The sequence below is a fragment of the Acomys minous genome (genome assembly GCF_964271855.1).
Source record: "Acomys minous genome assembly, chromosome: 5".
Classification (NCBI taxonomy): Eukaryota; Metazoa; Chordata; class Mammalia; order Rodentia; family Muridae; genus Acomys; species Acomys minous.
The window spans coordinates 17,474,346-17,501,790 of NC_140494.1; the positions used below are offsets into that span (position 1 = coordinate 17,474,346).

Genomic DNA, 27,445 nt, shown 5'->3' on the forward strand with positions numbered 1-27,445 from the left:
CTAAATTCCAGTGAATAATAAGATTTGAATGATTTATTTGGTACAATACTCATCAATACCATTAACTTAATTAACATAGTGTTTAATCATTCTTTTTCAGCAACATTTGAACATGGACTTTTAGGACGTGTCCTTGTTTTGAATGCTACTTAAGTGATAAAAATTTTTAACATAAGTTACATGATTTGATATATCCATTAATCAATTTAAAAGTCTTAAAAGAATAAAGAGTTCTATCTCTCTAAAAACATTGTAAAAATGGCAATGTTTTTGATCTGAGAAATAAAATCATGTTTGATTATATTTGTCTTTTTTTATGACTATGAAGTGTTTGTGGCAGGCTAAATTTATGTATAAAAATATTTATTTCGCTCATAGTTCTAAAAGTTCAAAGTTGGAAACAGTGTGGTTTCCTTTGGTCCAGCCTTTAGTGAGGACCTGAGATGGTATGACAGAGAATAAATCATCTCAGAGCAAGAAGCCAGAGAGTGAGCCAGGAAGTGAAACTCATTCATTAAAACTCTCTGAGCCATCCTGTGATGATTAACTTTCGTCAGTTTGATACGCTCTAGAACCACCTGAGAGGTGGGTCCCTGCACATCCCTATAGGGTTAGAGCACTTGGGGTGGGAAGACCTGCCCCTGTGAGTATGGGTAGGAAGACCTGCCCCTGTGAGCATCATTCCTCTGGGCTGAGAACTTGAACCGTATAAAGAGGAGAATGGTATCTGAGTAAAGGCATTCATCACGCTCAGCTTCTTGACTGTGGAAGCAATGTGCCCTCCTGCTTTAAGCTGCTTTGCCCATTAGGATGGACTATGCCTTCAGACTACAAGCCAAAACTAAGTGTGTTACTTCCCTACATTATTTTTGTCAAGTTTTATTTTTATCATAACAACTGAAAAAGTAACCAAGACTAGTCCCATGACAGCTATCTACTGCCAAGAACACGCATGATCTAAGACCCTACCACTAGGCCCTACTTGCTAAAAGTTTCCTAAGACTGGTCTCCTACCCTAGGGACCAAGCTGCTAGTAATGAGCCCTTGGGGGAAATAATACATCCAAACCATATCAGGTTTTATGTGCTAAAATGTCAAATTATAAAGTATTAAGTTTTAGCCAGTGTGGTACATACCTGTAATCTCAGCACTCAGGAGGATTGTGTATGCATGGTCAGTCTGGACTACATAGAGAGATCTGTCTGTCTGTCTGTCTGTCTTGTGTCTGTCTGTCTGTCTCTCTACATGTGCGGTTGTGTACATGCATGTGGAAACAAAACAATGATGTCGTAATGTGGGATAGTTTTTAATTTTTGGATCAAGAAAGTAAGACACAATTTTTAAAAAGGAAAATATCCCCAATATTTTACTTGATCATTACGGATTCTGAATAAATATTAATGTCAACTATATTTCGGTAAGGTCAACTATATTTTGGTGATATTTGCAGCTAATTCAGGGGATTTAAGATTATGTAAACTTGGTCAAGAGATTAAATAAATGTCACCTTGTTCACTCGCCCCTCCCCCGCCATCCCTGCAGGAAAGGCCGTGGATGACAAAGTGTTATTTTGGAATGTTACATTAACTTACAACTTTACCTTTGTGCCCTTGGTGTTTTGTGGCCCTGAATAACTTCTTGGTAAATTGGACCATATAGCAGTCCGTCAAGTGTGAGTGGGATCGGTGATTCACCTTTAACAGCTACAATACAGACATCACTCCAATTAGATACCATCATTTGCTAACTAACATTCATGTATGCTTGAAAGGGACCCTATTTAGGTAAGCCTTCAAAGGAAAATTCAGCCGTGGATGAGAACATTGCAAATTGTGATGTACCCTGGAGCAGAGGATTATTGACCCACAGAGATTGTGAGTTGTCATGCATCTAATTGTGAATTATTTCATGTTAATTTGTCATACTGAAACCCAGAGCAGGCCTTGCTTAGGTAGGGACTCATTCCTAGTGACTCAGAGCCTCGCTGTGAAATTGAAAGCACCCAGGATTTCTCCTAACACCAGCTCTCTGTTTTTGTCAGTTTCTCTTCTGCCTGAAAATGTCACTTGAAGAAACAGTGTTGTAAAAAGATGGCAAGACACAAAGTTGTTGCATCAAGCTGTACTTGGGTTGACATTTGGCTCAAATCAGTGAAAAACCTGAAACTGCTTTCACAGAAATGGGAGTTTATTGGTCTAATCCAAAGCTACAAAGATGACAGTCTAACTCAGTGAGTAACACAGATAGCATATTACATCCCAATTCTCTGAGAAGTCAACTTTCAAGATGACAGGTACATATCTTACAAGATAAAGTACATCCATGTCTAACAAGACTGATACGGTGACATGAACAGTGAACCCAGAAATAGATATATAATCGAAACTGCATTAAAAGAACAAGGAGTATAAATCCAGTAGCATGATTTTTAACAACTTATGTTTCTGATGTTAAATAATAAATGCCAGTAGTGACCAAGGACACAGGGATTACACATGCTATACTGGAGGGATAACACTTTTTTCTCTTCTTTATCAAGATTTAGAATTCATTCTTTGTGTGTTAAAGGGAATATTTAATTGAGAAATAAACATTCATGTACAAAAAAAGTGAAAACTCAAACCATTGCAGAAAATCTTTTTTGTTTTGTCTTTGTCAAATAATATTGGTGTTTTAAACCTACTCAATAGTTTTCTTTTCCAAATTTTAATTTGTAAACATGCTTAATTTCTGCATGTAAAAGAAATACTTGTTGGAGAGTCTACACATAATATATAAAATATATAGCTTTTGTTTCTTTTCTCATTTACTATCAGCTTCCTGAGGAAAAGCAACCCACAAGGCTAAATTGAATAAAAATTGTCACTTTTCTAACTATTGGAAACACTGACTTTGCAGTCACTGAGAAATGTATGTGACTAATGCCAACCTCTAGGCACTTCCTGTTTGGATAGCCTATCCATAGTCTGTGCCTACCTCTAGGTACTTCCTGTTTGGATAGCCCATCCATAGTCTGTGCCTACCTCTAGGCACTTCCTGTTTGGATAGCCCATCCACACTCTGTTATAGCCTGGAACAGCTATAAAAGCTCATAAGAATGTGTGGTCCACATGCAATTTGAAAACTTAAAAAACATGTGGGTAATAGGCAGAAAAGGCGGCTCAGCAGTTAAGAGAGCTTACTGCTCTTTCAAAGACCCTGAATTTGGTCCCCAGCATTCACATTTGGTAGCTCATACCCACCTGCAACTCCAGCTGCAGGGGATCTGAAGCCCTATTCTGGTCTCTGTGGGCACCTGTACATATATGGTTCACATACATAAACTCAGGCACAGACACACACACAAATAAAAATAAGTAAGTCTTTAAAACACTAATAAGCTATGGGTTACATGGCAACCAAGAGTTGCTTGGCTGGGCAAACATAGATTTCTGGTGACATAAACCAGGTATGTGACCATGAGCCCTTCTCAATAGTACAGTGAGAAATTTTGGACATCTAACTGGTATTTCATGATAAAATACCAGTTTAGGCATAAAAGATGCTTGATAAAAATGATCAAGAAGCATCATTGCAAACGCCATCCAGAAGGGCTAGGGTTTTGAAAAGAAGGAAGTAGGCAGCACAAAGTGACTATGGGGGGAAAGTGGCCTTGAAGTCGCTCTTATCTGGGATCCCAGATTATTGCCAGAGATATCTCCTGCCAGATATACAGGGACATCTGGATATCCAAGAAGAGAAACATCTTCTCCGTAGAATTGCTCAAAATACGCACCTGTGAGAGTTATCAGAAGCCTCAAGACATTTATGTGTCTTAAAATCTGCCAGAAATATATAGATGCAGGTTTATTATTATTATTATAGATGTGAGACTCAGTCCCTAGAGTGGCTTACCTGGACACCTACATGGTACCCCAGGGCATCCTCCAGGGTGTCTCATCCTTGTCTGACTCTCATCTTAGGTCACTGGTCCTCCCTTTAAGTTTTTTTTTCTTGTTTGCAGAATACATGTAAATACACTGTATGGCTCAGGACATATGAGAAAGCAAAGAGCTGGATTAAATAATGGAATCGTCAGCCAGAATCAGACCCCACTTTCCACCATAGCTTCCTATGTTAGCACGAATAAGCATCTATCCATTAGGAAATACGCAATCAGATGAGATGGGTTCCAAAAAACGTTAGCCAAATATCTCACACAGTTCAACTAAAAGTATATTTTAATTATGCAATTAGTAAACACACGGAGTTCACTTCCTGGAAACCAGTCTGGATTGAAAATGGAAATACATGAGAAAAATGGAATGTGTAAGAAAGATTAATTTCAGGCTTGCTGAAGAAATAGGTAGGGTGAACACAAAGGTGGGAGCTACAGCCCCGAGTCAGAGAACTTGAGAAACCATGTGGGACTTTCAGGTTGGAGACTGGCTGAAGGGAACTGGGGAGTGGGCTAAAATGCTCTGGCAAGGCCATGCTCTTGAGAGAACTGGCCAGAGCAAATCAGAAACTAGTCTTGTTGAGATGGGGCAGGTGATGCTATGGGAGTTGGGTGTGTTTGATGCTCTGCTCCTTGTAACTGGATGAATTAATGAGGAGATTAAGACCAGCTAATTTGTTGCATAAACATATTATGTCTCTAGTAGCCTTTAACCAAGCCTTTGAGACAGAGTAGGCCAAGCTTTTACATGGTGGCTCCTACTGGAGGGACAGCCACTGGTGTTGATCAGAGCGGGTTTTGGTCCAATGCCTTGGAGTCAAAAGCCCACATCCTTCTGCTTCCTCAGCCCTTGCTGGATCCTTACTTTGAAAGTCTTAACCTTCGTCTAACTCATATCTTCTTGGGTGAGTCTGGCCTTTAACTCCATTTAATATCACCATGGTGCTTAGGAGAAAAAGGTCATTTGAGGCAAAAATCATGTGCACAATGGGTAGTTAAATAAAACCCTGCTCTGCTCTCCTGAGATGAATTTTCCTCCAAATGTTCATAATCAGTATACATTTTGTGATTATCTTGCCCAGTTTTCATATTAAATGAGCAATTGGCACAAGTCTCCCATTTGTATCGACTTACTTCTCAGGTAAGGACTGTGTTCCTTCAACAAGCACTTTTAGTTTAAGGCATTATTTATGAAGTCCTTACATCTTTTAAATAATTGCAGCTTGTGAAACAAAGTTATAAAGGACCAATCGTTCTGGCAACTCTTGGTTTAAGCCTGGATGAAGCAGTGGTCAGCTGGACAGGAAAAATGCCGTCTCTAACTCTAATCGTTTTCATTTTGCAAGTTGGATTTTTTTTTTTTGACCTAGATTCTGTCCCTTGGAAGGCAAACGACTGTAAATAATTCTAAAATATTGTGCTAAATGTTGATATAAAGGGATAATTCCTTAACCACATTTGTTTGATTATCCTACAAACCCATCAGCCAGAAACTGCCGCTTTTATCCACCTTCATTTTTACCTTCCCGAGCAGCCCTCTCCATAGCAACTAGAAATGTCTCAGGGCTGAAGTAATCCTCCCCAGTTCCCAGGCACAGTCAAGGAATTTTAAAAACAGAGAGCTTGGGACCACAAAATGCTGTCAGAGATTTAAAGGCCCAGGGGGCTGGATATCAGTAACCGGCTCTCTTTCTTGAGGTAAGTGCTGGGCTTAGAAGGGTTGTGTCTCCTTCTCTCATTTTAAAATGCTAACATAAAAGTCTGAAACTATTTTTTTTAACCATAAAAATAATCTCAGGATCTTGATATTACCCCACAGGTCATTATTGGCTAAGCTTTGGATCCTACATGAGATCCTGTTGACAGTTCGCACTCCTTAGACAATCACTTGAAAATTCTGTTTTCCCCATACATTCTGATTGGCTCTAAAGCTATTTCCCACTTTCTCAGGGACTGTTGAGTAAGTAGATTTAGCATTCTTCTGGGGTCTTGAGATTTTTCTAAGGTAGCTCATTTTCCAGAGTCTTGATTTCTACTAAGCTAAAAACCTTTTTCTAGTGCACTGTCCTCTTCAAAGACGATATTGGAAATTTGTTAGAAGTCATTTTCTCTTTAATTTTCTTCACTGACTTCATATGCTTAGTTTACGGTGTTGTGGCTCACTCCAGATCCTGTGCCAGCCACAGCCTGCACACAAGGAAAATGCACCCTCTTAACCATTTGACTGGTTAATGTAGATAGAGTTTCCTGGCCACTGTGATTCGGGAAGTTTTCTGCCTACAAGCTACTTGCAGACCCCCTGTTGTAAGTCCCTTTACCCACCCAATTATTGAGTCCTTTCAAACGTGTTGCACGCACGATAATTTAAGCCTTTATTTTTCCCCTTCTACCCCAGAAATCCCTCTGGTTGTAAGTCTATTTGGCACCTACCCCCACCCGAGGCCAACTCAAGCCAAAGGAAGAGTCGACATGTGCTTCTGGACAAAGCTCTCAGTGTTGATGGTGTTACTGCCCTGCCCACTCAGCCTGGTTTCCACTACTGAGATCGGCAAAGTCTCAGGGAGCCAAGCTCTGCTACAAGTCCTGAGGGTCCTTTCTGCTGGTGACCACCAGTCCCTCGACCATCCCCGAAGCCTCATCAAAATTCTGTTCGAGAAGACTGGGTGTCCACAGAGAACAAATGGAATGCAAGGAGACTGCAGGCTGGTGAGTCAAGTAAAGTGGGATCCGACGCTAAGAATCACTCGAAAAGGGAACAGTGCGTCTCTCAGAGATCACTTTATCCCAGCGAAATGTCATAGAAAGCTCATATGCGAACGGGAAGTGCTGCGTGGCATGATAATGTCCCGAGTTCGGGTTACAACAACCATCACTCACAAGGGATACATTTTTTTTCCTAGTGCCACTCTGCTCCTTTATGGGCACTGGCTTGCTGACATGAATGCTTAGTCCAGCCCCATTTCTGCCTTTCTGGGGTTCTTTTACACTCTTCAGTGGCCGTACGTTAGACAGAGGCTATTGATCTTCCACGGGACGATCACAGCATTCTGATATTTGTCTAACATTCAACTCCTGAGTGCGCTCTCCTAGGTGTCAATTGGGGTTTTCTCAGTTTTTGTGTGACAAGTAGTTAATGCCTTGATAATCATTAGTAGTGAGCAATCAGAGCTGCGGGAGAGAAATGCTGCGGTTGAGAGTTGAAACTGGAGCCAGCGGCCCAAGGCCTGTCTCCCAGCTTTCGTTCTCCTAGTGTAGCAAGTGAACCCTCCCCTGTCTACTCACCAGAATCACTTGTGCAGATCTCATAACTATGACATTAAGGCTTCCTCCTCCCCAGACTGAATCTTGACTTGGCTGGGATTGTTTTTGTTGTCGTGGTTGTTTTTAGTTTCCTTCTCCCTCCCTCCCTCCCTCCTTCCCTCCCTCCCTCCCTTCTTCCCTCCCCCCTCCCTCCATCCCTTTCTCTCTGTTTCCGTTTTAAACTTAAAAAAAAATATTTATTTATTTATCCACTTTATGTGATCATGGCACTCTCTCTCCTCCCAGCCCACACTCTCCCCCTCTTCCCTCATGCACTGTCCCCTATTCCCCAGAAAAGGGGAGCACTCTCCACCCCAGCTTATCAAGTTGCATCAGGACTGAGTATACCCCCTTCCCCTGTGGCTTGACAAGGCAGCCCTGCCAAGGGGGGGGGGGCAGGTGATCAAAAAGCAGGCAACAGAGTCCCTGTCAGAGACAGCCCCTCCCTGCTTCCCTTACTAGGGGACCCACATTAACCCTGAGCTGCCCATCTGCTACATCTGTGTACAGGCCTAGGTTCAGTCTATGCATGGTTTTTGGTTGGTGCCTCAGTCTACACAGCCCCTCTGGGCCCTGGTTAATTGGCTTTGTTGTTGATCTTGTTGAGGTCCTGTCACCTCCGGGTCCTTCTGTTTGCCCCCCCCTCCCCCACTTTTCCATAAGACTACCTGTGCTTCATTTAATGTTTGGCTGTGTGTCTCAGCATCTCTCCCACTGCTGGGTTTAGCCTTTCAGAGGACAGCTATGCTAGTCTTCTGTTTGCAAGCATAGCAGAAAATCTTTAAGAGTATCAGGGGTTGGCTCTCTTCCATGGGGTGGGTCTCAAGTTGGACCAGGTATTGGTTAGACACTCCCTCAATCTCTGCTCTGTCTTTATCCCTGCACATCTTGCAGACAGGGTAAAGTTTAGGTCAAAGCTTTTGAGGGTGGGTTGGTGTTCCCTTCCCTCCACTAGGAGTCCTGTCTAGTGAGAGGGTGGCCTCTTTAGTCTTCATGACTCCTGCTTCAAGAAGTTTCAGCTAGAGTCACCCCCATATCCTCCCACAAGCATACCCTGTCCTAGGTCTCTAGATTGTCACAGAGATGCCTCATGACTTTGCCTATTGTTTCTCTTTTCTCTGCAGGCCTTTTTTCCTCCCACCACCTTTCTCCCCAGGTCTAATAACCACCCTCATTTCTCTATGCTTTTCCTCGGTAACCTTGTTTCCTCTCTTCAACTACGTCTGCTGTCTATTCTGTTTCCCCTTCTCAGCAAGATTTAATCATCCTCCCTTCGGTTCTCTTTGTTACCTATCTTTTATGGGTCTTTGAATTGTAGTATGTTTATCCTATCCTATATGGCTAAAATCCACTTCTAAGGGAGTACATCCACTTCTAAGGGAGTGAGGTCTGGGTAACCTCACTCAGTATGATCTTTTTTGCCTGCAAAGTTCATGGTGTCCTTGTTTTTTAATAGCTGAGTAATATTCCATTGTGTAAGTGTACCAAAATTTCTTTATCCATTCTTTGGTTGAGGGACATTAGGTTGTTTCCAGTTTCTGGCTATTATGAATAAAACTGCTATGAACATAGTTGTGCAAATGTCCTTGTTGTGTGGTAGACCATCTTTTGTGTATATGCCCAGGAGTGGTATAGCTGGGTCTTACAGTAGCACTATTCCTAATTTTTCTGAGAAAGTGCCAGATTGATTTCCAAAGTGGTTGTACAAGTTTGCACTCCCAGCAGCAATGGAGTAGTGTTCCCTTTTCTCCATATCCTTGCCAGCCTGTGATGTCACTTGAGTCTTTGATCTTGGACATTTGGATAGGTGTAAGATGGAATCTCAGAGTTGTTTTGATTTACATTTCCCTGATGACCAAAGATAGTGAACATTTCTTTAAGTGCTTCTCAGCTATTTGAGATTCCTCTCTCGAGAATTGTCTGTTCACCTCTGTACCCCATTTTTAATTGGATTATTTTGTTTGTTGCTGTTTAAGTTTTTGAGTTCTTTATATATTTTGGATATTAGCCCTTTGTCAGATAGAGGGTTGGCTAACATCTTTTCCCAATATGTAGACTGCCGATTTGTTCTCTTGACAGTGTCCTTTGCTTTATAGAAGTTTTTCAGATTCATGAGGTCCTATTTATTAATAGTTGAACTTAATGCCTGAGCTGTTGGTATTCTGTTCTTTATTAGATTTAGTGTATGTTGTTTTATGTTGATGTCTTTGATCCATTTGGATTTGAGTTTTGTTCAGAGTGGTAAATATGGATCTGTTTGCATTTATCTACATGCAGATATACAGTTAGACCAGCACTGTTTGTTGAAGATGCTTTCTTTTTCCCATTGCATAGTTTTGCCTTCTTTGTCAAAAGTCAAGTGTCTGTGATAATGTGGGTTTATTTATGGGTCTTCAATTTAATTCTACTGATCAACCATTCTATTTCTATGGTAGTACCATGAAGTTTTTATTACTATTGCTCTGTAGTACAGCTTGAAGTCAAGGATGGAGATACCTCCAGAAGTTCTTTTATTGTATAGGATTGTTTTAGCTATTCTGTTTTTTTCCCATATGAAGTTTAGAATTGTTCTTTCAAGGTCTATAAAGAATTGCATAGGTATTTTGATAGGGATTGCATTTATCTGTAGATTGCTTTTGGTAAGATGGCCATTTTTACTATGTTAATCCTACTAGTCCATGAGCATGGTATATCTTTCCATTTCTGATATATTCTTCAATTTCTTTCTTCAGAGACTTGAAGTACTTGTCATACAGGCCTTTCACTTGTTTAGTGAGAGATACACTAACATACTTTGTGTTATTTGTGGCTAATGTGAAGGGTAGTTTCCTTATTTCTTTCTCAGCTGGGAAGGCTACTGATTTTTTAAATTAATATTGTATCCAGATACTTTAATGAAAGTTTTTATTAACTGTAGGAGTTCTCTGGTGGAAATTTTGGGGTCATGTATATATACTATCACATCATCTGTGAATATTGATACTTTGACTTTTTCCTTTCCAATTTGTATCCTCTTGATAGCCTTTAGTTGTTTTATTACTCTGTCTAGGACTCCAAGTATTAGATTGAAGAACTATGGTGAGATTGAGAAGCCTTGTCTTGTCCTTCCGTTTTGTGTAGGGTGATAAATATGGATCTATTTGCATTTTTCCATGTAAACATGTAGACACGTAGATTTCAATGGGTTGTTTTATGTTTCTCTCTAATTTTATGTTGGCTATAGGCTTGATGTATATTACCTTTACTATGCTTAGGTATGTGCCTTGTATCCCTGATCTTTCCATGCCTTTTATCATAAAGGATTGTTGTATTTTGTTGAATGGTTTTTTATCATCTAATAAGATGATCGTGTCTTTTTTCTTTCAGTTTGTTTATATGGTGAGTTACATTGATGGATTTTCATATATTGAACCACCCCTACATGTCTGCGATGAATCCTACTTGATCATGGTGGATGATATTTTTGATGTGTTCTTGGATTTGGGTTGTGAGCATTTTGTTGAGCATTTTTGTATCAGAGTTCATAAGGGAAACTGGTTTGAAATTCTTTTTCCTTTTTTGGGTCTTTGTAAGGTTTAGGTATCAGGGTGACTGTGGTGTCATAGAATGAGTTTGGCAATGCTTCTTTTGTGGAATAGTTAGAGGCATATTGGTATTAGCTTTTCTTTGAAAGCCTGGTGGAATTCTGTATTGAAACCATTTGGCCATGGGCTTTTTTTTTGGGTTGGCAAACTTTTATTGACTTCTTCTATTTCTTTACAGATTATAAGACTATTTAATTTGTTTACATGATCTTGATTTAACTTTGGTAAGTGAAGTGTATCAAGAAAACTATCCATTTCATTTAGATTTTCCTTTTTTTCCATTTTTCTTAATTAAATTCTTATTTTTTAATATATTTTATTAATTTATTCATAATACATCTCAATTGTTATCCCATCCCTTGTATCCTCCCATTCCTCCCTCCCTCCCATTTTCCCCTTACTCCCTTCCCCTATGACTGTGACTGAGGGAGACCTCTTCCCCCTGTATATGCTCATAGGGTATCAAGTCTCTTCTTAGTAGCCTGCTATCCTTCCTCTGAGTGCCACCAGGCCTCCAGATTTTCCAGTTTGTGGAGTATAGGCTTTTAAAGTAAGACCTAAGGATTCTTTGGGTTTCCTCAGTGTCTGTTATTATGTCTCCCTTTTCATTTTCAATTTTGTTGATTGAGATACTGTCTTTCTGCCTTTTAGTTAGTTTGGCTAAGGGTTTGTCCATCCTGTTGATTTTCTCAAAGAAGCAGCTCTTAGCTTCATTGAGTCTTTGAATTGTTTCTTTGTTTCTAATTTTCTGACTTTAGCCCCAGCTTTGATTACTTAAGGCCATCTACTCTGCTTGGGTATGTTTGCCCCTCTTTTTTCTAAAGCTTTCAAGTGAGCTGATAAGTTATTAGTATTATATCTGTCCAATTTTTATGAAGGTATTTAGTGCTGTGAACTTTCCTCTTAGCACCACTTTTGTTGTGTCCCATAAGCTTGGGTATGGCGTTCTTTCATTTTCATTGACTTCTTTTTTTTTTTTTACTTTATTAATTTATTCTTGTTACATCTCAATGGTTATCCCATCCCTTGTATCCTCCCATTCTTCCCTCCCTCCCATTTTCCCCTTATTCCCCTCCCCTATGACTGTTCCTGAGAGGGATTACCTCCCCCTGTATATGTTCATAGGGTATCAAGTCTCTTCTTGGTAACCTGCTGTCCTTCCTCTGAGTGCCACCAGGTCTCCCCCTCCAGGGGACATGGTCAAAGGTGAGGCACCAGAGTATGTGAGAAAGTAATATCCCACACTCCACTCTACTGTGGAGAGTGTTCTGTCCATTGTCTAGATCTGGGTAGGGGTTTAAGGTTTACCGCCTGTATTGTCCTTGGCTGGTGCCTTAGTTTGAGCGGGACCCCTGGGCTCAAATCTGCCTATCATAATGTTCTACTTGTAGGCTTCTAGGATCCTCTGGATCCTTCTACTTTGCCATTCTCCCATGGTTCTCTCATCTAGAGTCCCACTAGAATGTCCTCCCCTCTGTCTCAGTTTCCTGGTAAGTGAAGGCTTTTGTGGGACATGCCATTGACTTCTAAGAAGTCTTTAATTTCTTTCTTTATTTCTTCCTTGACCCAGTGGTCATTGAGTTGTTCAGTTTCTATAAGTGTGTGGGCTTTTTTGTTATTTTGTTTTCTTGAATATATTTTCTGGTGTTTGGTGCTCAGATTTTTTTCTTCTTCTATTCCTATTATTTGTAAGTTTGTCTTTTCATTGTGTCCTTTATTTCTTGGGTGTTTTATGTCAGGAATTTTTCCAACTTAATATTTTCTTTGACAGATGTAACAATTTCTTCAATTTTATTGTCTTTGCCTGAGATTTTTTTCTTATATCTCTTGTATTGTATTGGTGATGCTTACCTCTGTGGTTCCTGTTCTCTTCCCTAAATTTTCCATCTCCAGGATTTCATCAGCTTGTGTTTTCTTTATTGATTCTATATCCATTTTTAGATCTTGAACCATTTTATTCATATCTTTCACCTGTTTGATTGTGTTTTCCTGTATTTTTTTAAGTGATTTACTCAATTCCTCCTTAAAGTCCTATATTTGTTTGGTTGCATTTTCCTATACTCTTTGAAGGATTTGTTAACTTCCTTTTTAAAAGTTTCTACCATTTCATATACACAGTTTTAAGGTCATTTTCCTGTGTTTCAGTTGTATTAGGATATCTAGAGCTTGCTGCCATATTGCCCTAGTTTTTGTTGATTGTGTTCTTATACTGGCCTTTAGCTATCTGGTTGTTTCTGGCATTGGCTAGTTGTTCTTGGAGCCTGCTGTGTTTCTTGGACGTGTAGGAAAAGCCCCAGGTCATAATCTCGGGGCTGAATCTCCTTCCATAGCATACAGCTAGCTCTGCTCTGATGGTTGTGTCTCAGATGGACCTATAAGCAAGGAATTAAGGTGTGGGCTTCTATCCTGTGTGATCTAGTTAGGTCCTGCAAATCTCAAGATGCTAGTAGAGCCATGAACTGTAGGCTGGGTCAGCACATCTCTAGAATCTAGAGTCATCTTCAGGATGGTGGCTGAGTAGCTGAGAGGTCTCAGGGTGGTACCTTGTGTGTCTGGCAGCCAGCATCCTCTCCTCTCTCTGGGGGAAGCATGAAGGGATTCTGGTGTTTTAGAGTCAGCAGCCAGGTCACCACAATCTCTGATTTTCTGCTACTTATCTATAGTATGCACTGGGAACCACCATCTTGGAAAGTCTCCCTTTTAAACCTTTAATGGATTCTTCATGAATTTCACATCATGCACCCCAGCCCACTCATCTCCCAGTCCCTTCATATCAACTGTCCACACTTGCACCCCTCTCCAGGTTGCTTTAGCATGAAATTGGCAGGGACCGATAATCTCTCCTCATTAGGGTGTTTGTGTGTCATGGGAGGAGGTCCATCAGACTTCACTGTAGGTATTTGGGGTCACAAGATGAGGCCCACCAAGTCCCACTGTTGAGGAGTGCTGGATCTCAAACAACTGCCAACAGAATCCCTCTTTGTCACCCTATTCCAGACCAATGAAAGTTTTAAGGAAAAAAACCTACAAATTCAGAGATAAGTGAAAGTATACATAAGTAAAACAGAAACACATAACTGCTTCCAAAGTAAAGTTTGACTGGCTTTCTCAAACCAGCAGAGTTCTAGGCTAAGGGTCGGGTGAGGGCTTGCATTTCCTGGCCAAATGTTTTCTGGTTTTGCCCTTTTGGTGACAGGAAGGATCTTGAACAGATAGAATATTTTTCTCTGCTCTTTGTGGACGATAAATAATTCCATAATTATTAAAACACCCGATGGGTCCCAGAGGAGAAGTGTTATAATAGGCAGTTCTTCTGTGATGACATTAATAGATATAGATAGTAACAACAGACATCCCACTGGAAATAACCAGGAGTCATATCTTATTAATGTCCTCTGAGAGCCGGCCTCAGGGCCATGTTCTGTTTTAATGACATGAAGTGCCTTATTAAGGCTGGTTGAATATTAGCTTTGCTGGGTGAATATAAACAGGCAAGACTGTTTTCCATGTTTGGGGCTGAGGAGGGAGTGGTTGTTTTATGTTGTTCTTAATGACGTTATCAAGGGCTTGGGCAATTTGGCTTCCACTTGAATTATATCTATTCCTGGGCTTGGAAATGTTCAGTCTAAGCATTGTGTATGGCTGATCTTCTTCTTCTTCCTCTGGGAAACTGATGAGAAGGGAAAGTGATAGGAGAGGGCTGGACCCTCCTGAAAATTCCTTCTGTAAGGAGTCTAAGAAACATTTCCCTGACCTTCATGAAAAGAGGTGGGAAAAATTATCCGGTTTCATAGACATTCAGATTCCAAATTACAGGATTTGGCTTGTTGTTGAGTCTCTTCATTAATTTAATAGTTGCTGACAGGTCGGGCCTGTGTTAGGTACTGTGCGGTAAGTCAGAAGAGCAAGGGGTGGGTTTGTATCGCTCAATGTCTGGGAAAAGGACTGAGGAGGTGCTACTACATTTGTGAAGAGGAGAAAAATGTAAAATGGAATTAGAAAAATCAAGATGAGGTATCTGAGAACACTGAGTGTTTAAAAATAACTCCATTCATGTTGCAGTCTTTAGAAATGAACACTCTGGTCCTGATCCTGGCTTTCCACCAGCCCCCCCCTTTTTTATAAAGAAGAATAATTGGAATGTTTGTTTTTGTTTTTTGGTTCTGGGGACTGAACCTATGGCTTTATGCATGCTATGTTAGAGTTCTGCCAACTGCCCTGTATTCCTAGCCCCTAGATGGCATTTTAACGGATGTACAGAGTGACTAATTGAAGAACCCGCCTGCCTCCATCTTAGGCTTAAACACCATCTCATAGTACAGACAAACAAGGCTCATTCCTGCTTATGATGAAACCTCTGTTTCTCAAGGGTGGAGCTGTGCTGTACCTGTAACCCTAACTAGTAGTGGTTTTGTACTGCCTGCTCCGGAAAATGGCAATCACGTATTCATTTCAAAAAATTGTTTATAGCCATCTTGCAACCCCGAGTTTGTTTCAGAAGGCTGTATGGCCACCTTTGACTGCCTTGCTATGACTACTTGTTGTTATGACTACTTGTTAGGACTACCTTGTTATGCCTGCCTTGCAACCATGTCTTTGTTTCAGGAGGAACTAACTTGTTAGACTTAAGTTCTGCTCCTGGAACTCCACTTGTTTTGCCCTCCGAGTCCCTCATTTAGAAATTATCTACCCTAAGCTCTATAAAAGCCACCATCCTTATATCCAATGCTGCTGACCTCTCAAACCCCACCTTAGCGGCAGGTAGCCTGTGTACACAAACAAACAAACAAACAAACAAACGAACACACAGAAAAAGCTTGCTTTAATTAATTTGGCCATGGTGATTTGGGTCTGTGGTTTTTCTCTTCCCATCGTTGGGGTTAACATAAATAACTCCCATAGAATAAATAGACTTATAGTGGTAATCAGGGCCCTGCAAAGCTTCCTGGAGAGGAAATATCTCTATTCTGAAAGCTTCTAGCCATGGAGGAATATAGAACCTCTTTTTCCAATGCTTAATCAAAGATAATGAGCCTCTTCTGGGATAACTCTAGAGTATTGCATGGATACAGGCGCATGTGCTGGTACATACAGCTTACAATGCCTGAATTCGGAGTGAAGCTTGGCTTTATCTTCTTTCTCCATTACTTTCCCCTCACAGTGTTTGGAGCCAGATGCGCTGCTACTCACAGCTGGGGGAGATTTGGAGGATGAGCTTAGAGAGGAGGTGGTGGAGAGAGTTTCCCTCCTCCTCCTCTATTACATCATCCACCAGGAAGAGATCTGTTCTTCAAAGCTCAACATGAGCAACCGAGAGTATACATTTTACCTGCATAGCCTACTCGGCCTCAGGCAGGATGAAGACTCCTACATCCTGTCACAGAAGGAGACTGAGGACATCTTGGCTTTCACCAGGAAGTACTTTGGCACTTCTGGCAGCCAGGTAAGAAGGAAGGGACTGCTGAGGTGTGGGCTTGCCCTTGCTTTTGCCATGTAATTCTAGGACATGAGTGAATGTCTAAGAGAGATAGGTATTTCCAGTTTTAACTACAAGATAGTAAGTGACATAATTTAAAATTCTGAGCGGAAATGGACTGACTAAATGGAGGATGACTTTTAGCCAGAAGCTGGGTGGGTGGATGAGTAGGCAGGCCAGGTGATATATTGGTCAGCTCTCATCTCTTGAACACCCATGACTCAAAGCTTTGGATCCATAGCCAAGAGATGAGCTATAGTGGTGGGAGACCATGTGTCTATTTGTCTTGGCTTCAGGCCAGGGAAGAAGGCAGGAATAGTTCAAGTGATGAGTGTATCATTAGCGAGTCCATTGATGAAAATGCTTGCAAAAGCATTATTTGCAACAATCAATCCAAAACAGCAGCCCCTCTGCTGCTTAGAGTTTTGAGTCCAGGCTCATGTTTTTCATCCCCCTCGAGCCCCACCTCTCAGGAAGCAAGCACCTGGTCTTCTGCTGCCTTCATTCTTCTTCTAGGAATGCTGGCCTTGGGAGCATGCTTTCAGTTTCTGATTTACAACGGGAAGTTTCAGCAGAGAAAGATATCTGAATGTAAAGTTTATTATTATTGTTCTCAGCATAGGGAGCTGGGGAGGTGGCTTGGTGCGTGAAATGCTCGACACACAAACATGAGCACCTGCATATGGGTTTGCTGCCTTTCGCACCTGTGTTAGAGCCAGGTGTTCCCATTACTCCTGTAACCCCTGTAGGGAAACAGGCAGATATTTGGGACTTTCGGTCAGCCAGTTAAGCCAAAATAGCAAGCTGTAGTTCAATGATAGACGCTGTCTCAACAAAGGTAGAATATGATTACTGACATTGACCTCTGGCCTCCACATGGGCACATACAGGTCACATACACATTTACATACATGTGCATATACCACATACACACTCATACACCAATCATCATCATCATCATCATCATCACCATCATCATCATCACCATCATCACCATCATCATCATCAATACCATTATCATCATCATCTTCACCACCACCATCATTGATACTGTGGCTTGGATTGAGGGCTTTGTGCATGCTAGGCAAGCACTCTACTACTGAGCTACACCCTCTGCCTCATAAATCTTGAGTTTCCAGAAGAATTCTTTGATAATCTGCAGCACGATTTAAAGGGGAATGAACATTAGTTATGAAACAATGGCTGTGAATATTTTTTATCTTTTGGAATTTTTAGTGATTTGTAAAATCAAGCTTAATTCCTAGTTCAAGAGCCAAAGGTCTCTGCTGTCCGGTTCTGCCTCAACATTATGATAGCCATAGCTTATTCTTGCTCCACCTCTTCTGGAACATAGGTACTGAGTAGACTCTAAGGACTTTTTGGGTCAAAACAATGGGCAGAGATTCTATCCTCAACAGAACCCTATTAATGTAACTTTTATTTTTTACAATCTCTATGAAAACTTTACATCACTGTAAGGGGCAGGCTGTTATATCTCAACTTGTTTCTCTCTCCCATAGTATTTTCCAAAATTTGTCAAAAGTGTGTGATAACACCACTAGGGATGTGGCCCAGAGTAGAACATGTGCTTCATCCATAGGAACTCCTAATTTCCAACCCCATACTCCCACTACAGCTGCAAATAGACTCCTGGCAAGCTCAACATCAGACCTCATAGAGAACAACTCTGGCAAGCTGTTTTATTTCTTCTCCAATGACACAAGAATTGAACATTGACACAATAACTTACACTCATATCCTCGTTGGATAAATCAAGTCACTCTAGTTCATTGAGAGTGGGCTTATCATAATACATGACACATAGCAGGTATTTTTTCCTCCTTTATTATTTTATTCTTGTTACATCTCAATGGTTATCCCATCCCTTGTATCCTCCCATTCTTCCCTCCCTCCCATTTTCATCTTATTCCCCTCCCCTATGACTGTTCCTGAGGGGGATTACCTCCCCCTGTATATGTTCATAGGGTATCAAGTCTTTTTTTGGTAACCTCATAGCAGGTATTTTAATAAGTGAAAGAGATCAATAATAGGATTTAAGGCAAAATTCTACCTTGTCAGATATGCATAATTTAAGCAGGAAAAATGAATACACACAAAAGGCTATATTTTCTATGTTCTGTAGGAATTCAAAGAATATGTTAGAATGAACTATATATTCACTGTACTGCATACACACTGAGCTTGGGACTGAAGGTGGACATAGTAGTGAAGGTTGTGTCTTAGTTGCTTTTCTGTTACTATGACAAAATATTTTGACAAGATCAACTTAAGGAAGTATAGACGTATTTTTGCCTTATAGTTAAAGTACATCCAACCAAGGCAGGGAAGTCAAACCAGTGTGGGCATAATCACTTAGTCACACTAAGTCTTGCAGTCAACAAGAAGACAGCAATTAATACTTGTAACCAGCTTTCTTTCTTCTTTTTAAACAGTCCAGAATCCCAGCCCCAGGGAATATTACCTGCAGGGTCTTTCTACCTCAGTGAACCTCGTCAAGACAATCTCCCCTAGGCAAGCTTAGAAAAACCTTCTCCCAGATGATAGTAAACCTCATCATGTTGACAATACCATGAATCATGATGGGTTCCAGTGTGCATCAAGGCTAGGATGCAGAGGTGAAAGTCATTTAGCCTACAAGAGTCCTTGAATCTGGAAGAAAGTAAACCAAGGGAAAGGATGCAGGCTGTAAGAGCAGGGGTCCACTTCAAAAAGTACATCTTTAAGACAGTCACAAAGAAGGTAAATAGCTGAGACCCAGGAGTTATGGAGTTAGATTTGACAGGGTCAAATGCTTCTCAAGTTGAGTTCCTTTCGGGATAGTAGAAAAAGGACTGTCATTCCTATAGACCAATCTTCTTTTAGATGAACAATCCCTCACGTGTTAGGGGATATCTTAGGGAAGACGTATTCAGGGAAACTCCAGAAGCTAACATTGACATTTTTCTCTCTGTCTTTGGCTGTAGTGTATGGAAACGAAGTTGCTACAGAGGAAGTCTGGCATCCAGGGCAGCGATGGTGCTGATGAAAAGACGCTTCCTCAGCTGGCCGCCACCATTATTGCCCTGTCACTCCAAGGGCTGTGTCTGGGAAAAAGAGACTTGCCATCCCCAGATGACTTTATAGAGTACACGTTCCGCTTCTTCAACAGTACAGATGCCCTCCACCTATCCGGTAAGGTTGTGTTTCCTCAAGGTCATTATTCCCAAGTCACATCTGTCTGATTTAATTGTGCCAGGAAACGAAGGCTCAAGCATCTTGTTGACTGGATTTGTTCAGGTCTGTTTTAACCACTGTCTTCCCTTGGCATGTGATGAGAGAGCACAGATGGCCTGTTAGGGCAGAAATCTGTCAGTTGACGAAGCAGAAACATGAACTGGGCCCATTTTTGTAGGGATAGAAATTGTGGATATGGAGTCAAAGGTACAGATTCACACATGACATTGGGCTTGATTGAAACAGCAGAGCAGTGTAGAACAGTGAAACAGCATTCAAAATGGTTTAAGACGCTCGATAGCAGCTAGCACATAATCATAAAAGTAAGCCATTTATGTTTAAGCAGAAGTAATGTGTGTTATTCATCCACTTTGTTTCTGATAACCAACATGTGGAGACTCTGAGATGAAATGTCATGCCACAAAGGAAATCAGAATATTCATTTTGTATGTTTCTTTAATAAGGACAGTGACTTGAAAGTTAAGTTTCTGAAATAAATTAAAAGTTCCAATGTCTGAGCCCAAGTGTTATAGGTAGATTTTCTTTTTTAATCTCATTACCAATATCAGTGAAAAGTAATCGCTTCTCGGTATTGGAGAATGTTGGATCACAGTTTCCCAAGGCTTCAAAATATTTTTAGATTTTAATGAATCAGGGTACAGATAAGATCCATGAAATGATCTAGGAAGAGGGATTAGTAGAAATGTGTTTTCTATGAAAACGTGAGAAACCAATTGAGATCCCAATATCTAAATGAAGCTAGGCACAGTAGAGATCAGCAACCCTAATCTTTCTGTGGCAAGGTAGGCAGAGACAGAAGAATCCCCAGACACTCATGGGCCAGCTAGCCTGGCATCCATAGTGGGAACAAGAGACTCTGTCTCAAGCAAGGTGGAGAGTGAAGACTACCCCTTAGACTTCCACATGCATGGCATGCACATGCGTGCCTATCCTCACACAGATAAGTGCACAAACACACATAGACAAGTTATAACTAAAATCCATAAAATGTAAAATATTAGCAGGTTTCTCATTTCCTTTACAAGGGCCGTATATCTCTACCTCCGTTCTGTCTATCTTATCACAAATTATTTTGTTGGGTGTTTGCCCTGTGGGTTTCTGGCTTCATTGAGAGTTAACATGAACTTCCATACTGTACGGCTCCTGTGTGTGCTGGTGGCTGTACATAGAGATTTGTTTTCAGTTATTTATTGCAGAGCACCGTCTGACGGTTGGTGACTTCCTTCAGAAGACCTGTAATATTTGGTTCTCTTTTGTGTTTGGCACATAAGCTTTTGGTAATTGTCTAAATTGATTACTTGAAGCGTATAAAATGAGGTTCTAAGGCTTTCATTCTGGCTTTCCTTCTGTTCTCCATCGGATGAACTCAGAGGCGAAACACACAGTATGTAAGATATATGTAGCGCATCTTAGAGTAAAGATGGTTCATCCTCCATTGATAACAGTAGACAGCGGACCGAGGGGCCATTGTGAGCAGGACACCCACTGGTGAGAGTAGAGGATGGCCGGAAGCCAGTATGCCAACCTACACTGTAGGTAGATTTTTATATTGGTTTTAAATATTGGGACAGCTAGCCTTCCTGAGGTGCATTGTCCCATCTGAGTGGCTGGAAGGACCATTTGGATTGACTCTGACAGGAAGGGCTGGGGTCTGTCCTTGTCGTTTGTTTATCATACTACTTCCTCCCAGACTGTTAACGTCGGCGGTTCGGAGCTCATAGAACCAGGCTTACATAGTTACCAGTTCATGACCTCTTGGGAAGTTTAGAGTGCCACTCTTCTCCCAGGCCTGGAGAGATGACTCAGATTCATTCTTCTGGTTATAAGTTAGAGTTTGTAGTTTCAGACCTTGCTACTGCAAACTGTTGATTATGAGGGAGAGCTACATCCCTGACATCCTTCAAATATGGTAATATCTAGCTACCTAACTATTTCTGCTTTATTTCTTGATATTACAATTCAATAATGAAAGCTTTCCTCCTATACTAATTTCGTTTTACTTGGGTTCCTTTTGTTGTATTGTATTTGTGTATGAGATGTATGTGCTTGTGTGTGCACATGTGTATGATATACATATGTACATGTGGAGGTCACATTTGATGGTAGGTATCTTCCTTGATGACTCTTTGCCTTCTATGTTGAAGCAGGGTCTCTCACTTAAACCCAGTATTCACTAGCTAATCTACATAGGTAGCTTGCTCTTGGGAGTCCCTATCTCCGCCTTCTGAGTACGGTGTTCATATACGAGCTACCATACCTGCCTGGCATTTTCTTGGCCACTGGGACCTCAACTTTAGTCTTTGTGTTTGCAATGTACTGTGTCATCTCTCCAGCTCTATGCTGAGGTTCTTAAAAGAAAGCTGTAAATTCTTTTCAAAATTTTCCATTATTCTTTGTTGATTATAATTAACATCATTCGTTGAGCCTGAAGAAAACATTCTGCATGTATACTGCTAATGTGTATGTATAAATTCTTGGAGAAAGATGTCATTTTAACATACTATACACTATGTATAATAATATATCTTTCAACTTTATTATGCCTGTGTGTGTTTGTATTTTATTATTTACATGACATATATTTTTAGATACCATTTTTTACGCTTACATTTAGGCAGTTCATTTTATTTCTGCCTTTTTTTGTTTGTTTGTTTTGTTTTGTTTTGCTTTGAGACAGGGTTTCTCTGTGTTAGCCTTGGCTGTCCTGGACTCACTTTGGAGGCCTCTGCTTCCCAAGTGCTGGGATTAAAGGTGTGCATCACCACACCTGGTCTATGAGCTTTTCTTTTGTTGTGTCTTCTTTTGTTGTTTGTATATGTGAGAGCTACTAACTTTTATAGATAAAGCTTATAACCTGCTCAGTGAAAATTGTTGTTTCTGCATTGTTTTTTTTTGAAGAGTTTAGATATATACATGTGTTTGTATAATATTCAAACAGATACAGCATTGTCTCCTTCCAATTCCTGCCATTTTGTTTGCTCTCTAATACATCTGCTTGGTTAATAATTGCAACACAATGTTAAAGAGTATTATGGGTGACTTGTGTTCCTATGATTCTGAGCTTGAATAAACAACTGTAATATTTTATCATTAAATTTATTTCTACTTATAAATATACTTATAGAGTCTTTTACCTTGACCTACAATGTCATATTCCCAAAGCTCTTCATTTCCTATAATAAACTTGAACAATTGAAAATTGTACCTAAAAGAAAGTTCAGGTCATCTCTCATCAGCCTGAAGAACTTCATTCTGGGGCTGGCAAGACGGCTTCGTGGTAAATAGGACTTGCCGCTCTTTCAGAAGACTGGAATTCTGTTCTGGGCATCCATACCAGGAGGCTGACAACTTGCTTGAAACTCCAGCTCTAGGGAATTTCCTTTTTCTGGCCTCTATCGGCAACTGCACACACATACACATACTTGTGCTCACTACACACACATGTACATAAACAACAGTAAAAGCAAATCTTTTATGAAAAGAATGTAATTCTGTATTTCTTGAATTTTATGTCTACTAGGAAAGAATTTTCTCATTTACTATTTAACAGGATTTTATTTTTCACAATTCATTTAGAGGGTATTGGTTATTGTTGTGTATAAAACCATTGATTAACAACTGTTTCTTTCTAGCTTCTGAATACGTCATCTTATTCTTTTTTTTTTCTTTTTTGGCCTTTATTGTTCAGATGGGAAGTCAGCCATCACCTGTCACACATGTATCAATCACTTTAGCTTGTTGCTTCAAGACTTTTGTTTTGTTTTAACATGGATGTTTTCTTATGTCATCTTCTTGGTGCTTGGTAAGTTTCCTGAGCAGCTGATGATGTTTTTTATAGCCCGTTTGAGAAGCTGTTCGCCGTTGTTCTCCACAGTCTCTCCTCAGCCTTTGCACTCTCTTTCTACAGCTGCCAATCTACGTCTGTCAATAATAACCACTGTTTTCTAGGTCTCTGAGATTTAGTCCAAATCTTATTTTTGTCTCTGTTCTTCAGGAAGCCTTGCTTCTATTACTCTATCTAAATGATCACTTTTTTTTTAACCTTCTGCTTTCTCCATTGTCATTGAATGCTATTTGTAATTATTTTTCAGTTTTATCTCAACACTATAGAATATCTACTGGAAACTTTATATAATTTTTATCTCCTTATTGAAAATTGCTGTCTATATGATTTATTACTGCACTTCACTTTCATTATTTAAGTATGCTTTTCTTTAGTTCCGTAAGCATGCTATTGCCAACTCCATTGAGAACTTTTGGTATGAAATCCAACATCTAGGAATAGTCAGATTTTTTTTTCATTGATTGCTGTTTTTCCTGAACATAAATCACTTTTTTAAAAAAATCTGGAAATATCATAATATTTTGTTGTTGTTTAAAATTGATCACTTATAATAAAATTACCTAGTAATTTTTATATAACTCATTATATTCTTTAGGAAAATTACATTTTACTTAAGCGTAATGCCATGTAAAATGGCTATTTTATTTTAATGTTTCTGTATTGAATAGCAAAGAGATGAATTAAGGGTGCTGAACTACAATATATGTATACCATCAGCAGTAGAATTGAAAATAAGATCTAGTGCACCTTTCTCATCTCAGCCTACTTTCGCTTATTTTCTTGCTTGGTTTTCCTTTTTGCATATACATCTAAAAGGAAAACATTTTGACTGATTTACATATATTAAGGAATTATACAATGTGCTGAGGATGTACGGTGCCTTAAGGGAGAACATTTCCTGAAGATGAGCCCAGTTTCTACTTTACATGTGTTTTGCTTCTAATTTTTTCCTACTTTACAATTTCTATATTTGAATTTGTATTATGTTTTAGTTATTTTATGTGTATGTGTGAGTGAGTGCATGAATATGTTCTGTGTATATGTGTGTTGTACATAGGAGTGCACCACAAGTCACAAGTAAAGGTCAGAGGATACTTTTTCAGAATGGGTTCTCTCCGTCTAATACTTGGGACCCAGGGATCAAACTGAATCACCAGGATTGGTAGCAAGTGCCTTGACCACTGAGCCACTTCTTTCTCCCCTTCATTATATTTTGGTAACAAATAAAATACATGTCTCAATAACATGTCTGTCCTCTGTCTGCTCACTTTTATTATTTCTAGGGTATAAAAATGTAGGATTATTCTGGAAAGGCTTGTTTCTCACCCAAATTTAACCAGGCTCTTTTGAGATCCATGTGAAGTACAAATGCTCTTTTTTTTTTTTTTTTCTGTTATTCCACTTGGACCTTTTTTCAATAGAATCAAGTTTACTTTGTAAAAAGCCTGTGCATGGCCATGGAAATTGTGGCTATGCTAAATGTGACCTGTCTATTCTATGTGACACCAGATTTTATATGAAATTTCTAGAACTAGAGCAACTTCTGAACATCCTTTCTACCAGAAGGGCCTGTGCCAAAAAGGATGCCCTCCATCAACACCAAAGGAAACAAAACACAACAGCACATGGCCGGGGAGAGCCTGAGATGTCTACAGCTGTGAAAAAAGAGCCCGATGATCATCCTGTCTCCTGGGATCAGGTATCTCCACGTTTTAATGTCATTATTCTCTATTGCTGAAGGAAGTTGAAAGGTCTGTCACATTTATAAAAGACTTATGAAGATGATGTGCATTTTTCTCATAGTATTCTATCTCTGTGGTATGTTTATGGTTTCTTTTTTTCTGTATGTGTATTTCTATGGACATAGAAATAGAGCCAAAATATTTAGGGTTTCTCTTGGGTCCATACTAAATACATGAGAAAGAAATTTAGCAAAGATACACTAAGCATTTAGTGTGGGCTGGCACTGTCTTTCACACTAGGTGAAAATGGGCCTAGCCCTGAAGAGTCATGCAGGCAGTGGAGAATTTAAACATTCCATAAGTAACAGTAATGATAAACAGACACTTTAAATTTAATGTAGATTAGGGAGAGATTCCTTTGTGCTTTGACAAACAGAAGCATATTTGTATACTAGGTTGTCCTTTCAAATGGCTCTGGGGACTAAGCCTAGGGTTATGTAAGTATACTATCATTGGACTACATCCTTAGCCCTTTAAAATTTTTATTTCTTCTTCTTGACATATATGGGTGTGTATGCACATGTGTATCACATGTTTAGAGGCCAGAGGAGGTTGCAGAGTCTTCCCCATTGCTACTTTATATATTGAGGCATGGTCTCTTGCTTGAATCCAGAGCTCATCAGTTCTTTTTTTTTTTTTAAGTTTTTATTAATTTATTCTTGTTACATCTCAATGGTTATCCCATCCCTTGTATCCTCCCATTCTTCCCTCCCTCCCATTTTCCCCTTACTCCCCTCCCCTATGACTGTTCCTGAGGGGGACCTCCTCCCCCTGTATATGCTCATAGGGTATCAAGTCTCTTCTTGGTAACCTGCTATCCTTCCTCTGAGTGCCACCAGGTCTCCCCCTCCAGGGGACATGGTCAAATATGAGGCACCAGAGTACGTGTGAAAGTCATACCTACTCTCCACTCAACAGTGGAGACTATTCTGCCCATTGGCTAGATCTGGGTAGGGGTTTAAGGGTTACTGCCTGTATTGTCCTTGGCTGGTGCCTTAGTTCTAGCAAGCCAGCTTCATCTGGGAATCCCGTGTCTGTACTTGCAGTACACTGAGAGAACCAGTGGTTTGCCAGACCTGCCCAGACTCGGTGTGGCTTCTGGGCATCTAGACTCAGATCTTCAAGCTTACATGGCAATCATTTAACGTGTTCAGCTATTTCCCCAACCCCTAATTGAGGCAGAAACTCTCTAATTTCCCCAGTCTGGTCTGAATTCTCTACCTATCCTGGAAAGGCCTTGCCCTTGCAAGGTTCCTGTCTCTGCCTCTCCAGTAGCGGGGATTGAAGGCTTTGCTGCTCTCTGTAGTGGCACTCTATAGCCGACTCAGGAGCAAACACATTCTAAAGACGTGTATTTCTCTGCATCACAATAGTCTTGAGAAATCTATTAGAAAACGAATTTCTCTAATCTCAAGAAGCCCAGCATTGCTGAAACTTCTGTGGCAGAATCTTTTTCTGCATAGTTAATTAAAATGTTCAAAGATTAATGTTCCATGCTAATGGCTCACACTCAGTGACTATTTACTGTGTGTTAGGCATGGGGTCATATTGTCTCATTCATATGAAAGCTATGATGTAAGGCCACCTTTTGTATTATTTCATCCAAATGATAAGGCATAGAGTTAGTAATTGCCTGGGTTTGCAGACAAAGAGTGTGTACGTAGCTTGGTTAATAGCTTATTCTTTGTTCTTTATTCTATTATTGTTTAGGAAATGTTGCACAAATAAGATAATTATTTTATTTGTATCTTTAATAAGTAACACTACACACACACACACACACACCACATGCATACCATGCACACGTACCCATACCATATGCATGAACACACAAACCACATTTGTGCCATGTAAGCATACACACACACACACACATACACACATATCACATGCGTCACACCTGCATGCACAATGTGTGCATACACACACATCCCATGTGCATGCACACACACCATGTGCACACATGCACACACCTCCCATGTGCACGTACACACATACCTCATATGCATGTGCACATACATCCCATGTACATTCACACACACACACACACACACACACACACACACACACACACACACTTTTGATGTCAGAGGACAACCTACAGGATTCAGTATTCAGTTCTTCCCTCCCACCATGCGGGGCTCAGGAATGGAACTTAGACCTACAGCCTTATTGGCAAGCACTATTACTCACTGAGCTACCTGGTTGGCTCTGCAACTTGTATTTTAAAATGCAAAACATTCTTAGATGTCCTTGACAGTGCTGGATTATGGACCATGGATAATGAATCCATCCTTGTGAAGTATC

The 27,445-nt window shown here is 40.2% G+C and overlaps 1 protein-coding gene across 3 annotated transcripts in view; it reads left to right on the forward strand.

Annotated features, from left to right (window-relative positions):
* Positions 1-5,520: 5,520 nt before the first annotated feature.
* Positions 5,521-27,445, forward strand: part of SLC39A12 (solute carrier family 39 member 12) — an 87,854-nt gene continuing 65,929 nt past the window's right edge. For all 3 annotated transcript variants that reach the window (XM_084781253.1, XM_084781254.1, XM_084781255.1), the window contains exons 1-5: positions 5,521-5,635; positions 6,333-6,643; positions 15,983-16,264; positions 19,282-19,489; positions 24,926-25,095. In XM_084781253.1, the coding sequence (XP_084637379.1) occupies positions 6,407-6,643; positions 15,983-16,264; positions 19,282-19,489; positions 24,926-25,095 (897 nt within the window). In that variant the 5' untranslated portion in view covers positions 5,521-5,635; positions 6,333-6,406. The remainder of the gene's footprint in view (positions 5,636-6,332; positions 6,644-15,982; positions 16,265-19,281; positions 19,490-24,925; positions 25,096-27,445) is intronic.